This window comes from Macrobrachium nipponense, chromosome 6 (assembly GCF_015104395.2).
Source record: "Macrobrachium nipponense isolate FS-2020 chromosome 6, ASM1510439v2, whole genome shotgun sequence".
Taxonomy (NCBI): Eukaryota; Metazoa; Arthropoda; class Malacostraca; order Decapoda; family Palaemonidae; genus Macrobrachium; species Macrobrachium nipponense.
Window position 1 is genome coordinate 80,886,897 of NC_061108.1, and position 17,830 is coordinate 80,904,726.

Sequence of the window (17,830 nt, forward strand, 5' to 3'; positions counted from 1 at the left end):
AAAAAACATACATCGCTTTAAGAGAGAGAGAGAGAGAGAGAGAGAGAGAGAGAGAGAGAGAGAGAGAGAGAGAGAGAGAGAGAGAGAGAGAGATTATCGTAGTATTTGTAAAATACTTTCACATATGATTTTTGTAATTACAGTTATTATTATTATTATTATTATTATTATTATTTGAAAATATTAATAAACATATTACGCATATATGTACCATAAAAATCTCTCATCTCAGTAAAAAAGAGAGAGAGAGAGAGAGAGAGAGAGAGAGAGAGAGAGAGAGAGAGAGAGAAATAATAACTAGATAGGTTCCAAAGAACCTATCTAGAAATTATTCGCGGACAGACTCGCCCATTCGCGGAATTTTCCGATGAAAATAATCACTAATTAGTGTATTTTGATGTTTATTTTCATGACTAAATACATTTTTATGATACAAAAATGATTTACTAATTTTCAAATATTATTTTTGATTAATACTGTATTAGTAAGTTTAATAAGTTTAAATGATATCACATAATAAAAATAATAATTCTCTCTCTCTCTCTCTCTCTCTCTCTCTCTCTCTCTCTCTCTCTCTCTCTCTCATCCTCTCTCTCTCGCTCTCTCTCTAGTGCAAAGATGCATGTTTTTTTGTATGATAAATAAATGATTTACTATTTTCCAAATAATAATTAATTTATACAGCAATAATATCAATTCATTAAAGAAAATACCATAGTGAATTAGTAAGATTTTAGCTTATAAATATAAAAAATTATGGAAGAATGAAGGAAATCCCAGTCAGATTCTTTTTCTAACTCCAGGTATAAAACTCAGATATAGGTATCAAGTTAAGTGACCGAGGAGGTGGACGGAGCTGATTTGTTGCTGCCGGGATCCAAGTGGGCATGAAATTTCCACCCCTCTCTCTCTCTCTCTCTATCTCTCGTCTCTCTCTCTCTCTCTCTCTCTCTCTCTCTTTTTACTGAGATGAGAGATTTTTATGGTACATATATGCGTAATATGTTTATTAATATTTTCAAATAATAATAATAATAATGTAATTACAAACATCACATGTGAAAGTATTTTAACAAATACTACGATAATCTCTCCTCTCTCTCTCGGTCCTCTCTCTACTTCCTCCCTCTCTCTCTCTCTCTCTCTCTCTCTCTCTCTCTCCTCTCTCTCTCTCTTTAAAGCGATGTATGTTGGATGATGATTTACTAATTTTCAAATATTAATATTAATGCAAACAGCAATAATATAAATTCATTAAAGAAAATACTAAAGTGAATTAGCAAGATTTAGTTTATAAATAAAAAGAATAAAAGAAAAATGCATTAACCCCGTGTCTTGTTACATAAGCCAGCTTGGTTGGCTGGGTTCCAACTGTCAAATCCAGTGTTGCCATCTACGGATCATTGAGATTCTCTCTCTCTTTCTCTTTTGCTGATATATATGAGATAATTTCTATGGTACATGTGTATGTTTATTAATATTTTCGCATAATAATAATAATATAACTAATCTCAAAATTCACATGTGATAGTATTTTAAAGAAGTACAATAATCTATCCATTTTCACTCTTTCAAATAAGGACAACCCTCTCTCCTCCTCTTCTCCCCTCGGCTACTCCCTCTCTCTCTCCACTCTCTCTCTCTCTCTCTCTCTCTCTCTCGCCATACGAGATACTAGCATGCGCTAGTGGTAACTCACCCCCGCCCTCTGTTTGGGCTGGAATGGAGTGTATGTATAAGTATATCTTTAAGGACATTACTACATTTTATGGTAAAATAATAATATACAGTACTAGTTTACAAATAATATTACGTTTAATGAGATTAAACAGTAACAATAGCATTCTCTCTCTCTCTCTCACGTATGTTTATTTGTTTTGTAGTGTAAATAAATGATTTACCTTATAACTAATTTTCAAATATTAATAAGATTAATTAAAAAATAGCGATTCCAGTCTTTTTATCCACTTGGAGGAACATGGGCGGGGGAGTAAATGAGTTTGATATACGAATTGGTGGAGGGGAGGAGCGGAGTCAAGGAGTTATTTTTCTCTCTCTGGTCTCTCACTCTCTCTCTCATCTCTCTCTCTCTCTCTCTCTCTCGCTCTCTCTCCCCCTTCCCTCCACCCTCCTCTCCTTCTCTCTCTCTCCCATTATTATTCTCTCTGTCTCAGAAATAATTCATAATTTCACTCTTGAGGGTCAAATATGATTTCCTGATTGTTGCCATTCATTTCCTCCTCCCTCTCTCTCTCTCCTCTCTCTCTCTCTCTCATCTCTCACTGCTCCCAGGTCTCTCTCTCCGGTCTGCTCGTCTCTCTCTCTCTCTGTTATTTGCTGTAGGTATTTATTTTTAATGGTAAAATGTTTAAGATGACTAAAATGATATTAATATATAACCTCAAAGATTAATGCAGTAATAGGTAGTTAGTAATTTTAGGTATATTTGAAGTAGGATGTTATTAAAGGTATACATTTGGCATCTGAACTTTCAAGATAGGCTATATATATATATATATATATATATATATATATATATATATATATATATATATATATAGACAGACTGCATATGGTTGATTTAAGAAGGTGTCTGTTGATGTATTTATGTTGTGTTGTGACATCATAGGCTGTGACGTCATAGAAAAGATGGCGGTGACGCCTGTTGTATGTAAACAATAACACGGGGCAGAAGTAGACACGTGCGTGCTGTTTGGTTGGTAGGAGAGAGCTGCCTTTGGGTAGAAGTTTTTGGGTCGTAAGTCTCATTTTGCAGTTGATCTAAGGTAATTTCTGGAGTATACTGTTATTGGAGAACATGTGCAGGTGGGTAGATTATACATTTGTGTAAAGAAAGTTAGGCTAGTCTAAAATTCAAAAATTTGTCAAAGTTGCTTATCTAGTTCTTTCCTTTTCTTGTTAGGTGATAAAGGAAGTTAACCTTTGGCTTCCTGAAAAAGGGAACAGGGAAAGGTAATTTTTTATTTCCCACTGTCACATCTTTTGACAGACAAATAATATTTTTGACATCAGAGTTAGACTATCTTATTAAGATTATCTTCTGTGTGGTTGTAGTAGTGGGCTTCCTTGATTGGACTGTTGGAGTTTTGTGCCTCAAAATCAAGGAATGATGCGTGCTGGATGAGGATTTTTACGGACCATTAACGAGTAACTTCCTACCTGGATAAGGGTATTGGAGACAGTTCCCTGGAATTGTCTTCTCCCTTTACGTTGGGCATTCTGAAGGAGAGAACTCGTGTTCTTTTACCACTAAGGAGTGTATCGGACACAGAGGTCTACCCTTCTTTAGTCTCCTCAGGATAGTAAACACCTTTTTCCTGAGGATACAGTGATTGAGGTATCTTTTGACCTTCAGATGAAGTCAACCCCGGACCTTCTCTCTCTCTCTCTCACTCTCCCAAGTGTTCTCGTGCTACCACTACTAGCTCACACCCTTCTCCTTCCACATGCGCTCAGCTCTTTCATGGCAGGGGAAGCTCTAGGTCATTCCTTAGATCGGAGTAAGATTAAGTCTCAATCCTCGAACCATTAGGAAATCCTCCTCCAAAATCCCCGCTAAGAAGTGAAGGGGCAGTCCTCCGGGCACCTGCTGGAGCAAGGTTCCGCCAGTTTGGATGAACTGGGAAGCAAGAGGAGCAGAACCTTGGATCATATAGTATTGAGAGAAGGCTACAATATTCCTTTTGAGAACATTCCACCCTTATTCAGCTCTCCGATAGCTTTAGCCTACTCGGAAAATTCAGAATTCAGACATTTATTGCCCTGTCAAGAGAAATTTTGTCACTCCTGCAGAAAAATGCCATAGAGCTAGTAGTAGTCCACTAACTCCTGGATTTTACAACTAACTACATATTAGTAAGTCCCCAAGGCCTCAGGGGGCTTGAGGCCCGTGTTAGATGTAAGCACTGAATGTTTTTGTCCGAAGACGAAATTCATAATGGAAAGAATCAAACGGTTTTGTTATCCCTTCATCAAGGGGACTGGATGGTGTCCATCGATATGGACGGTGCATAGTTCCATATCCCAATTCACCAAGACTAATAAAAGTTTCTTTGTTTCATCTTCAGAGTGCGTACCAATTCAGAATTCTGTGCTTCGGGCTTTCGACAGCCCCACAAGTTTACATACTCGCATCTTCGCCTACATTGCGAATGGCTGCAACTATTCTGGATTAAAGTCTCTTTACCTGGACAATTGGCTTCTTTGGTCACATTCAGAGAAGTATACAGACGACATGCAGAAAATTCCATCATTGGCAGGAGTTAGGACTTCTGATAAACTCGAGGAAGTTACAGTTAGTCTCCAGTCAGGATTTTGACTATTTGGGGATGCGGATAGACTGTGGCTTTCAAGCTTTTCCATTCCCACAAAGAATGGAGTCGTGCCTCCAGTAGGTGGACCATTTGCTAGCCATCCAAGAATGCTCAGCAAAGGAGCAGAGGAGCCTGCTGGGCATCCTAGCCTCTATAGAACAGTTCGTGTCCTCTGGGAGTCTTCACATGAGGAATCTCCAGCTCTTCTAAAGATAACTGGAATGGGAAAAAATTTCCAGTCTCATTTGTGTTCCAGGCAACATCTGAAGTAAAAGAGGACCTGTCTTGGTGGAGATCAGAAGACAGGCTATTAGAAGGGAAGTCCCTTCTTCCTCTGAGTCCCAATCTTGTATTTTATTCAAACGTGTCCAGTCCAGGTTGGGGAGATCTTGGGAGACAGCAGATTAATGGGGACATGGGATGTTCAACAGAGAGAGTGGCACACCAGTTTGAAAGAATTGACGGCTGTCCACCAGTTGCTGTTGGAGTTTGCGGACCTGGTCCACAACAAAGTAGTAACTGTCCGCTTGGACAGCCCTCTCTTACATCAAGAAACAGGGAGGAATGCATATTGTCTCTGCAAAGCAGCAAGAACCCTTCTGTTATGGACAGATAGGAACCACACTAGAATCTTAACAAAGTTCATACAAGGGAAATTCATCAATGTCCTGGCAGATGAAGTAAGCTGCAAGAAGCAATATCTTCCTACAGAGTGTTGTTTTTAGCAGAACTAGCTCCTTCTGATAGGAACTCTGGACGACAACTACAATCGAGTGCAAACCCTGTTCTATCAGAGCCGGAAGTGCTTTATGGAAGGGAGAGGAGTGGAACTCTCTGGCTGGCTAGATGGCCTGGTGTTTCCTAGAACCAGAAGCCCTGACCAGATTTAACCCTAGATGTTATGGCAAGTACATATGCGTCTCGTCCTCGGATTAGGACATTTGCCATTTACCCTAATGGTCTTTTTCTTCTGAGTCTCAGATTTAAGAGGAGTATTTGCATCTTTTTAGCAAAGCTAAGTACAACCTCTACCTCATTAGCTCTCGAGAGATATATATTTCATATGTCCATTCGACCTACTGGTACTATGATCATTCATCATTTCTCATAGCGGAAGATAATCTTTTGAAAAGTGTTAAAATTTAGGCAGTACCTTGAAAATTTTAATTACTGGCATGGTATCAAGGAAGAAAGCATAGAATTCCCTCCTATTGTCCGAACCTTCACCTGGTAGTGAAGGATCGAAGTTTAGGAAGCCAAGAGGGTACAATGTACTCAGAGCACCTAACACTTATAGTGGATGGGTTGTTGTGTTTATTTTAGTGTAGATGACATAGTAATCTGGTTGTTTTCATTATGGTACTGTGGAGGATTTATGTGAGTTCCATATGACAACGTCCTGGAGAGAGAGAGAGAGAGAGAGAGAGAGAGAGAGAGAGAGAGAGAGAGAGAGACGAGAGAGGGGATGAGAGAGAGAGAGAGAGCGAGAGAGAGAGAGAGAGGGGGTGGTTAATTGGTGGTTGGATGGTTAACAATTGAATTGGCTGTTGATGAGTTCTGGGTTGTCTGCTGGTGCAGTTGGTGTTAGTTGTTGAGTTCTGTGTCTTTGGTCAGAGCCTGTGAGAGTCAGTAGTGTCGGCAGCAGTCTATTGAAGGCATTGAAAGTCACATAAGATATATGTTTTTTATTTGTTGTTTAGGGGTTTGCTTGGGAGTTGTTGTCCCTGTGCTGATGGATTTGTTGTGCTTGTGAGTTTCTATTGAGTTATATGTGAGTTGTTCTTGTGGTTTCTTGGTGTGGTTGTGAGTTGAGAGCTGTTGTTGGTGAGCTGTTGTGATTCCTTGGTGTTGTTGGTGGGTGTGTGTTGGCTTGTTTGTTGTTGATTTTTTTGTGTTGTTAGTGAGTGTTTGTGCAGTGGTCTTTTGTTGTGGTTGTGTTCCTTGTTTGTTGTGGAGTTGTGGTCCTTGGGTATTGTTTGCTTGCTGTGTTGTCGAGTTATGGTTGTATTCCTTGTTTGCTGTTGTGTTGTTGATTTGTGGGGTTGTGGTCCTTGGGTGTAGTGTTATTGGGTTTTGGTTCTTGGGTTGTTGTTTTTGTTGTCGTTGGTATCTCCACAACCTCAAACGGCAGACAGCACAGCATAGTCTGGAGCATCTGCAGTTGGGTGAGTACATGTGTTTGTGTTTTTTTGTTCTTGTGTAGGTGGGTCAGTTGTCCTGTGTGTATTCTGTAGTGTAAAGAGGAAAGTGTGACTGAAGGTGAGTTTGGTAGCTGGATTGATTAGGTTTATGTGGCGGGGGATTTTCCCACATGTTTTTAAGCTTGTGATCCCGCCACATTATTTTTTGGCGCCCGAACACAGACTGCTGGTGCGGCAGCTGCAGGACAATTGGGGTATTGAGTTGTGTGATTGGTGGAGAAAGTGAGGATAGAAGGGTTGAAGGAGATGGAGAGTCTGAAGGAGGAGTCGCGGTTGGCGAGAGAAGCTAAGGAAAGGTTGGAAGTGGAGAATGAGAGGTTAAGGGTAGAGTGTGAGGAGCTGAAGAGTGAGTTAGAGGAAATGAGAGGAATGCTAAGGAGTGCAGAAGTGGAAATGAAAGAAGAGGTGAAAGGAGCTGAAGAGAGAATGGTTGAAAAATGGACAAAAAATTCGGAGTAATGATGAATGCAGTGCAAGAGATGATGCAGGAAATGATGAAGGGATTCATGGGAGAGGGAGCAGTAGGAGGTAGGCCTACTGGGTCTTGTGATAGGCCAGGAGGGGTTAAGAAAGTGAAAGAGCAGGTGGATGAGAGAATGAGTGACAAAGTTGATTTGGTTGTGATAAGTGAGGGAAAGAAGGGGAAGACACTGGATAGTGATAAACCTGAGGACAAGAATAAGAAGGGAGCTGAGGAAAAGGAGAAGACTAAGGGAAAGAAGGTTAGTAAGGGGGACGGACAGGATGAGACTGACAAAGGTGATTTGGTGTGATAAGTAAGGGAAAGAAGGGGAAGACACAGGATAAGGATAAACCTGAGGACAAGAATAAGAAGGGGGCTGAGGAAAAGGAGAAGACTAAGGGAAAGAAGGTTAGTAAGGGTGATGGACAGGATGAGACTAGGACTGAATACATTGGGGAAAGGGCTGAGAGTGATTTAGATAGCAGTGAATGGAAACAGGTGGGTAGAAAGAAGAAGGGTAAGAATAGTGTAGTCAGGAATATGGCCTTGAGTATGGAAGTGGATTTGCTGTATTTGGAAGAGAGAAAGAAGGGTCAGAATGGTAGTAGCAAAAGTGAGAGCGAGAGTGAGCAGGAAGTATGAAAGGCTGTGTATATGAGAGAGGTGCCCCAATCTGCACAATACAAGGAATATGGTAGTAGGGACATAGGGGACTTGTTTTAGGAATATAAGAAGTATAGTGAGGCTAAGTATGGGGACAACAAGTGACAGGATTTTTGTTGAGTATGTTGGGGTAATGATGAGTGTAGGGAATGTACTGTATGAGAGTGTGAAAGCCAGGATTGTAGAACAGGCAAAGAGGATAAAGAGTAGCATTAGATATAGGAAAAGCAAGATTTTGAAGAGGCAAGAATGAATGTTGGTGAGTTGTTGTTGATGTATGTGTGGAGGTTGGAAACATTAGCCAGGAAAAAGTTAGGGGACGAAGGGATAAATGAGTGTAAGGAGTTAGTGCGAAAGTTGTTGACGACTGTACCGGGGAGCGTATACGAGTTTATAAATGTGAAACGTAAGGAGAAAATGCAATGGACAAATGAAAGGTTAATGTGGAATGACATTTTAGAAATAGTAGAGGATTACGAGTTAGATAGGTGCATGAGAGTAGAAGTGTTAGTATTAGGACTGAAGTAGCTGAGGTTGTACCAGAGTTTAAAAGCTATAGGGAGGCAGTTTTAGAAGGGTCGAGGCAAATGGCAGAGCAAGTTGTTGATAGGAGTGTTAGAGCAAGTCATTGATAGGAGCGTTAGAGCAAGTCATTGATAGGAGCGTTAGAGCAAGTAACATGAGGGTAGTTAGCTCTAAAAGAGATAGGAGTGCGAGTGTTGGAAGAGTAAGGTCAGTTAGTTGTGAGCAAGAGCAGCAGTGTTACAGATGTGGTAAGCCAGGACACAGGAAGAATGAATGTTGGTGGGCGTTAGGAGGGTGCTTCGGGTGTGGACAAACAGGGCATTTAATTAGCGAGTGTAAGAAAAATAGGGATATTAAGTGTTACAGGTGTGGACAGGTAGGGCACATAGCTAGTGGATGTCAGGGTACCCGTATGAACGTGGTTTGTGGCAACTGCGTGAAGAACAGGCATTATGCTAGGATGTGTAAAGAACAGTGTGCGAAATGTGTTGAATGTGAAATGGAAGGTCATGTGGCGAGTGTGTTTAGATGAAAGAGGATGAGTCAGGCTGGGAATTCGGGAAACGAAGTGAAAAAGGGATTCAGTTGGGTGGGTCCTCTAGTATGCGACAGTATGTTCGGGAAAATGCGATGAGCGAGTAGTTGAAAGTGAATAAGTGTGAGCCAAGTGTCAGTGAGCAAATGGGTCTGGAAGATTGACTGTTGGTGTTGGATGAATATGGAAGAAACTGGAAGAAGGGTCTGGAAGATTGACTGTTGGTGTTGGATGAATATGGAAGAAACTGGAAGAAGGGTCTGGAAGATTGACTGTTGGTGTTGGATGAATATGGAAGAAACTGGAAGAAGGGTCTGGAAGATTGACTGTTGGTGTTGGATGAATATGGAAGAAACTGGAAGAAGGTTAGGAAAGGGAGAAACGTGATCTGCATGATAAAGGAGTGAGGGTTAGGGTAAAAATGGTGGATGAGGCATGTAATACAGTGGTCCCCCGTATTTGCGGGGGATGCATACCAGACCCCCCCGTGAATAGTTAGAACCCGCAAATAGTTGGAACCTTTATAAAAACACTAAAAACAGCCTATTTGGTTAGTTAAAACTCAAGAAAAATCCACTAAAAATGTTTATACTTGGTTTTTTTAATATTTTTATTACAAAAAAGGCATTTTATGATGAAATTGATTAAAAAAAAAACCAGGAATTTGTGGATATTTCTCATAGAAAAATACTGCGAATGTGCGAATTTTCCACCAAAAATGCAGGGAAACGTTCCCGAGAGAAATCTGCGAATGTGTGAGTCTGCCGATCCGGAGAACGTGAATACGGGGTATCCACTGTATAGATGACTTTGAGGGAGGAATGATACTTATAGTGTGTGTGTGAATTGTCAGGGTTTAGTGAGATTTCAGCGGGAAGGGAATCAGGTAGTAAGGACATGGATGGCAGTATGAGTAAGTCTCTCTGGGAGTTTGGCAGGAGTGTAAATGAGGTTAGTGATTTGGTGGCAGAGTATCGAGAGATATCAGGACAAGAGTTAGAGGGAGTAGATGAGATAGTGAGTGGGATTTGGGAGGATAGTAGTGAGGGAGATGGTAATGGGAATCTGATTGGAAGTGGTCTGGGAGAAGTGGAGGGCAGTGTAACTGAGAGTCTGTATGTGGGCCCTCAAACAAGATCCAGGGGGCCTGCATCTGAGCATCCGTGGGTGTTGCGGAAGGCTATTTAGTGTGGGTGTTGCGAGTGTAAGGAGACGTTGTTAAATGTAACTGGGGAGGAAATATGGAGGAGTTATGGGAGTTCCATATGACAACATCCTGGAGAGAGAGAGAGAGAGAGAGAGAGAGAGAGAGAGAGAGAGAGAGAGAGAGAGAGAGAGAGTAATTGGTGGTTGGATGGTTAACGATTAGATTGGCTGTTGATGAGTTCTGGGTTGTCTGCTGGTGCAGTTGGTGTTAGTTGTTGGAGTTCTGTGTCTTTGGTCAGTTTTTGGTCAGAACCTGTGAGAGTCAGTATTTGTTGTTTAGTTGTTGTTGAGTTTGGTGTTGTTTGCTTGGGTGTTGTTGTGCCTGTGCTGTTGGATTTGTTGTGCTTGTGAGTTTCTGTTGAGTTATATGTGAGTTGTTGTGGGTGAGGGTTGTTGTTGTGGTTCCTTGGTGTGGTTGTGAGTTGTTGAGGTTTGTTGTTGGTGAGCTGTTGTGGTTCCTTAGTGTTGTTGGTGGGTGTGTGTGTTGGCTTGTTGTGTTGTTGATTTTTTGTGTTGTTAGTGATTGTTTGTGCAGTGGTCTTTTGTTGTTGATTTTTTTGTGTTGTTAGTGAGTGCATTGGGTCTTTTTTGTGGTTCGTGGTTCTTTTGTTGTTGTTGTGTTGTTAGGGTTTGTGGGGTTGTGGTCATTGGGTTGTTGTTTATTGTTTGCTGTGTTGTTGGAGTTGGGTGGGTATTCCTTGTTTGCTGTTCTGTTGTTGATTTGTGGGGTTGTGGTCCTTGGGTGTTGTGTTGTGGTTGTGGTTCTTGGGTTGTTGTTTATGTTGGTGCTAGTATCTCCGTGACCTCGACCAGCAGACAGCACAGCATAGCGGGAGTATCTGCAGTTGGGTGAATACATGTGCTTGTGTTTTTTTTTTGTTCTTGTGTAGGTGGGTCAGTTGTCTTGGATGTATTCTGTAGTGTAAATAGGAAAGTGTAACTGAAGGAGAGTTTGGTAGCTGGATTGGTTAGGTTTAGTTTGGGGGGGGGGGAGATTTACCCGCTTGTTTTTAAGCTTGTGATCCTGCCACAGTACTGTGCCCAGGGCAGGGCAAGGGCAAATTCTGGTCCATGTGAACAATACGAATCATCCTTGATAAAAGGCTCCCCCTTAAGTAGAGGCGACCCTCGGCTTTACTACCGTGCCACTGCAGGTAAAGTTGAGCACCAACCAGAGGCAGTCTCTACTACAAGCTCTCTTAACTAACAAGGAACAACAAGCATTGTTTCAATGTTACCAGCTTATGTATTTTTAATTCTTTACATGACTGAATGTTTTAGAGTAGAGTATGTCCATTTATTCCACCTCCTGTCAATGTGTGAGTCAGCTATGTAATTACTGTGTAAGTTTTTATAATAAAGCAAGGTTTTAATTATACTTACCCAGTAATTACATGATCAGAGCCCTACCTCCTCCCCACTGATGGACATAAGCATAAATGGAATGAGGTAATTGGCTGTGTCATTCCTAACCTCGCTAGGGGGCGAGACTGTGTCACCTACACACTTATTGGTGTTGCTACCACATAATTTGAATCTATACTGCTGTGAATAACAGAAACTATAACTATGTAATTACTGGTTAAGTATAATTAAAACCTTGTTTAATTATAAAAACATCATATTTCCCATTTACTCTTCAGTATATTCTAGTGTTTATAATTTTTTAAAATTTTCAAATCTGTGATTGATCATTGTATTTTTGCAGGCTCATATGTTACAAGCCATCGAGAAAAAAGACCATGAGTATATATTAGCACCTGTAAGTGCGACTGCTTGTGTTAAGCGTAATTTAAGTGAAGCTCCATTACGTTCTCGTTCATCGCCCCGCATAACATGTGATTTAAAGCTTGATACCTTTCCTCTAAGCTTAAGTGATTCACAATATAGACAAGTTTTAAAGTGGAACAAGGAGTATGACCGTTTAGATAAAGTTCGTCATTATAGGAAATGGAGACCTAATTGTTCTGTGAAAGACAGTACGTATGATTGGTGGCAGTATGCTATACAAAGCCATCTGGACAGAATTCACAGAAGGTATGTTGGGCGAAATTGGGTCTTTGCTCAGCAAAGAGCTGTAGATATTGTCAAATATGTGAATATTTATTGTGAACATCTTAGGAATCCAGCTTTGGTAACAACAGAATCCAAGACTCATAAGATGAAAGTGGAACAGGTATTGAACTTTAATGAGTTGAGGTACTTGCGTGAATTAGCCATGGAGAGAGTTTCTAAAGAGCTGTTTGCTTCAAAGAAAGAGAAACAAGAAGTTCAGTCAGCAAATACCCCAGAAGAGCTAGCATCCCCAACACAGAGTGGGGAAGGCATTCTTCAGCGATGGTTCCCAACATGGGGAGGCTGGTATTCATCAGGTATAACACCCACAACTCCCCCCGAAGGTGAAACAGTTTTTAAACAACCATTACAATCACCTGGACCAAGTTATGAGGAACCTGAGACAAACTCTGAGCCAGAGAAACAAGCCCCGGGCTCATTAGAAGAGGAGATACTGTATGTGTTGTCAGATAGCATGGAAAACAATACATTCATGAAAAGAGATGCTGTGTTTTGCCAGTTGAGCTTTTCATTGAAACGAGGATCATTTTCATTAACATCTAGTAAGATGCCATCCCCTGGTGGAAGCCCAGAAGAAAAAGATAAACGGTAAGAATGTTTTTTGTGTATCTACATGTGAATTTATGTAAAATATAGTCATACCTCTTGTGAAATATATTCATAAGGCCCCAATATAAAGTAAATGTCTATTTTTACCTCATGATTGAAGGGATTTGCTTCAAATTTTTAACACATATTCTACAACTAATACTGAAATTTCTCTCATGGGGAAATTTAGAAATTCGAACCCTTAAGTTAATTATTTTTGCAGTTGAAAAAATCATGACGTCATTTTTCATAAATATGAATAAAAGAGTTACTACTCTAAAAAAAATTACTTTCCTAACGGCAAAATAAAGATATATAGTTATACTGCACACTAAAAGTTTTATTTAATTTGTTTCTGTCATTTTGGAAATCTAAGCATTTAGTTTTGAGAAAAGTAAGTTTTCTTAAAACAGCAAATGAAAAATATTTTTTAACTTTCAAGAATCTTGAGACAATCAGGACATCTTGACCAAGTTATCCCTATATCATTATAACCCATTTTCTCTAATGCTAACATTTTAAGATATGTTTATTTAGATGTAAAATAGTGGAAAACTGGTAATAACAAAAATGTGATAATTCCTTGAAATTCGGTGATCGGCTCACCCCTTAAATTTCATAAATGCCAGACTCAGTCATATTTAGCATAGAATCTTAATTATTTTGATGATTGCTTATGCTAAAATATTTTTTACTGTTTCCATACAACAGATGTCTCATTCCACTTAGTCTTTGTTACCCGTGATGTGATGATCTACAGTGTATGAAATATTTTCAAGAACTAATGAATAAGTGATTATTGTTAAGTGAAATTTTTTTTTTAGGGTTGTCTCAGTTGCTGCATTTTTCATTTTTCCCTTTGCTTATAGATAAAGCAAGTGGTGTTTTCAGTAATCTCCAATGGCTACATTACCCAAAATTGAAGATTTCGTGTTTTCTTCTTCATGAAACCATTGTACAGTATTCTTGTCAGTGGTATGGATGATGATCAAATGTTTTAGAGAAGCAAATGTAAAGATACACTTAGTTCCCTAATGTAGGTATATTTTACTTTGAAAGTAGCTTAATTCTTCCCATACGAATAAAAACCTTCGCCCTTTACATTGGAAAATTCTCCTGCGCAGCTGGAAACTGGTTATGGAAAATTTGATGTCACATGATCATGGTATGGGGCATAGGGTGGGAAGAGCTTCTGCATTCTTGTCCCATAAAATCTCATGATGTTCCAGTGTTCTCTTAAGTGCCTTATTGAGCAGATGTTGCACTGCTCCTCTCTCATCAAAGTTGGTTTATTCACTTCCTGCCATTTTGTATGCAATTGGTTTTTTGTTTGAGTTTTGAGTGGTATAGTTGTGCCCTTTTGTGTGTTTGTTTGCGATTCATTATGCAAACCCACGATTTACAAAAGCCAATTGCTAAAAATCATAGGAAGTGCCCAGGTGTAGCCAACAACCCTTGCTTCCAATACCTAGCCTCTTTTGAAACTGACCCTCACGCAACTTATAGATGATGTAGACCATAAATAGCCCCTGTTCTGAAGGGCGCTGCACAGCCATGGGAGGGTTTTGACTCTTAAATGGTGTTTTCCTTTTCTCCTTCCCTGAATCATTGTTTTGCTGCTGCTACCATGGAAGAACGTACCCCTTCGTGTTTTGCTGTTTCCTCAACAGATGTATCTGAAGAGGGTTCAGGAGATCCTATTGTTGCTTCTTTTCCTATCTCTGGGCAGAGTAAGGACACCTCTCCCCCCTTAGGTATAGGAAGAGATTCAGTTAGTTTAATTCAGATTCGGATATTGACAGCTCTACACTGAGTGAGTATTGGTCGACTCTAGGCCTTCCCGGTTCAGATGGAAGAAGATTTGAAAAAAATCCTGATCCCTGGAAGCAGCAGGAATCAGGTACCAGGCAAGGGAGATAGAACATGGCACCACATGACATTCCTACTCTGACCAACTGGTAAAAGACAAGATGAAATCATTGGTAGGATGGTAAGAGTAATGCAGAGCCACACAAGAAAGCAAATTTAACTGCTACAGATTTTTTTATCACTTTCAAATGGGGGATTGCTAAGAATATGGTAAGTTGTTGTTTTGGTCTCAGAGATAGGCTATGCTAGGTCACTATAGTCTATTCATATAAGGTAGAGTCTTGTGCCCACGAGACGTTTGTTTGGCAGCCTTTGATTGGCTGGTACCAGGAGGTAGGCTGCTCTCTCAGTGTCATATGTTTGTTTGTAGCTTAGAAAACTAGCAATATGTTTATATTTTAATTTTTCTTACATTTTGCAAAAGATAGGGAAGTTTTGGTCATACCAATGGATTCGGTATTGAATGTACAACTAAATAATCTTTTCCTGAAATCAATAAGATAAAACACAAAGGAATTACGAGTACAAGTGAAGAGAGAAACATTTCAGTCTTTATACCTGTTTTTATTTATCCTTGGATTTTGCATGATTCAAAGTAAAATTAAACTTGTGTTTTTATACAATAAAATCACCCTGAATACACTGGTGCTTTCAGATTTTAGTTGTGTGTAATATGTAAAGAGAAAATGAAGAATGTCTTATGTTGCATCCGTACTTGACTCAGTTTGACAGTAGTGCCGAGAGACATAGGACACCGTTGGATTTGGTCCTCTCAGCTAGAGCTGTTGAGCGTTGGCAGTTGCCAGTTAGCAATATAAGATGTTTGCGGTTTCGACAATATGTATGAGTATATACCATATTATTATGTCATTACATTTTCTGTAAATAAGTGCATAGAATTCCCGTTATGACTTTCAAACATTTTTACTCAAATATCATATGTAGTATGCCCGTATTTCTGGGCATATCTGATAAAAAAAAATCAGATGGATGCATCTGGGTGTTGGCTTCAGTTTAGTCTAGGTGAGAAATTTGCATACTTTATGAGGCTCATTGATAAATAACAGAACTAAATGATTAGGAGTTAATTATTATGCCTTCTTGTTTCTCTGGTCAATAACATCAAAAGCTTATGGTTTTCCTATGTTCACTCAATAAACAAAAGAATACCTCTTTATTTCTTATCATAAAATTTATTGACGATGTAATGAATATAATATTCTGTTTTTTTAGAATTTGCTTGAGCTACTCTCACACCAGAATGTTTACTTCCCTTATATACATGTTACACGATAATGTATATACAACAATGTTTAGGAAACATTTGCTTAGTTTTCTCCTGAGATAGTTAATTATTCTTGAATCATTTAATTCATATCTGAGTTAGTATAGTTCCCGTAAACATTCCCACACCCCTGCATCATTGTATACTATATAGTGCATGTAGGATAATGAGACTAATCAGAAGACTGTTATATCTTTATCTGTTCAACAAAAAGGATGGAAATTCATGCTGATACATTATGTCATAAAAACAAAAGAAAGTCATACACAGTAGGCTTACATTGCTATGTCATTAGGCTATCTATATAAACAAAAAGAAACTAAAATCTTACATATATTGTTACATCATTATCATTATTTAAAAAAATAAGTAAAGGAAAATCATACATATATATACATACTTGTGTCATTACCTATTGACACAAAATTAATGGAAAATTATACAAATACATTGTTATTCCAAACCAGGTGAAATGAATTTGTAAACAGATATATACATTGTTATGCTATTATATATTAAAAAAAAAAAAAGGAAACTCGTTAAAATACTGTAGTTATGTAATTGTCTATTTAAAAAATGGAAAATTATAGAATCACTGTTAGTGTCATCCTCCCTAATATCAATATCATCACTGTCACTTTCATCATCTCCAATGTCAATAACAAAAACTTTCAAACATATGCTCTCTAGCAACATCTTTCCTCCTATAATCATCTTCTCATTTCTTGGCATGGTGAAAACATTTCCTCCAGACTTCTGTTATAACTTTGTCTATTGCCAGTCTCGTAAGCTGCTCAACAGTTTTCAAAATTGATTTGCATTGGTTATTTTTTCTGATATCTCCCTTTTATTTAAGTTCTATGGGGTTAAACTAACAGTAATATTGTGGCAGTCTGAGCACATCATGACAATTTTCACAGGATATTTCATCTATCACATACCTCTCTTTTTCTTTGTGACACTTGGCAAGCTGTAGCAATTTTGGCTTTGTTGCTGATGGGTTGTGGGTGATGTTATTGGAAGAAAGTCACTCTATAACTTCACTTTTGCTGTTGCTGGTTTTTGGCACTTTATTTTCTATTGTGCTATGGTAGGAAGCATTGTCCATTATGATTAGAGATCTATCTTCTATATTAGGCAATAGTTATTTCTTAAACCACTTTAAAGACCTTCATGGTCCATGGAATCATGTTAGTCCCTTTTGGCGCCATTTTTTTACCTATACAACAATAGTGCATCTTTGACAAACCTCTTCTCACTCCCTGCTTGCATCACAGTAAATCTTGACCCTTTTCCAGTCTTAAGTTTGGGTCCTATTTCGCCTTCACCCCTTGTCCAGCACTGACTTACACATTCATTTTGGTTTATCCAAGTTTCATCCAGGAATACTTCAGGTTTGCGCTCAGATGGACTACAATTTCTATTCTTTTCAATTAACTGTAGGTATTCAGTTCTCGCTGCCACTCTATCATCACGTTCCATTAAAATAGCTCTTCCACTTGTCACTTTTTTATACCAGAATCCAACTTCCACTATTAAACTTTACCGGTCTTCCTTCACTTTTTCCAGCAGGGCATCTAACGTTGGGAGCTCTCCTCTCTCATAAAAATACAAAATCCCCTTCTGTCTCTCATAAAAAGACAAAATCCCCTTCTGAATACACTCATTTTCAAAACTATCCACCTTGTCCTTCACTCGGATACTCTTCCTTGGATATACAGGTGAAGAGAAGGGGATGTTGCCACACTCAGATGACTGTCGCTTGATATTTTTCACTGTGTTGGCTGGCACTCCTGTAGCTTTGGTGGTCTTCTCAAATACTTAATTTCTTGACTCTGCTCCCCACTGTAAGCTGAAGTATTGATGAACATTCATAATAATGTTGCGAGCTTGACTTGCAAATCTGGAAACAGTGCGACGAATGGTGTTGTCATCTCGAGACATCTGTTTGAAAAGAAAAAGAAATCTTGCTTAGTTCATTGCTCTTTATTACTCCACTGAGATTATTATTTCATATCACTCAGTTAAGTCTCTGATATCTCTTTCGTTTGAAAATATGTTCATATAAGAAAATTAAAAACAATA

General features: G+C 39.0%; 1 protein-coding gene across 4 annotated transcripts in view; it reads left to right on the forward strand.

Annotated features, from left to right (window-relative positions):
* The window catches only part of LOC135216276 (intermembrane lipid transfer protein VPS13D-like), a 999,641-nt gene that overhangs the window by 99,394 nt on the left and 882,417 nt on the right, over positions 1 to 17,830 (forward strand). For all 4 annotated transcript variants that reach the window (XM_064251439.1, XM_064251442.1, XM_064251440.1 and 1 more), the window contains exon 6: positions 11,636 to 12,591. In XM_064251439.1, coding sequence (XP_064107509.1) covers positions 11,636 to 12,591 — 956 coding nt within the window. The remainder of the gene's footprint in view (positions 1 to 11,635; positions 12,592 to 17,830) is intronic.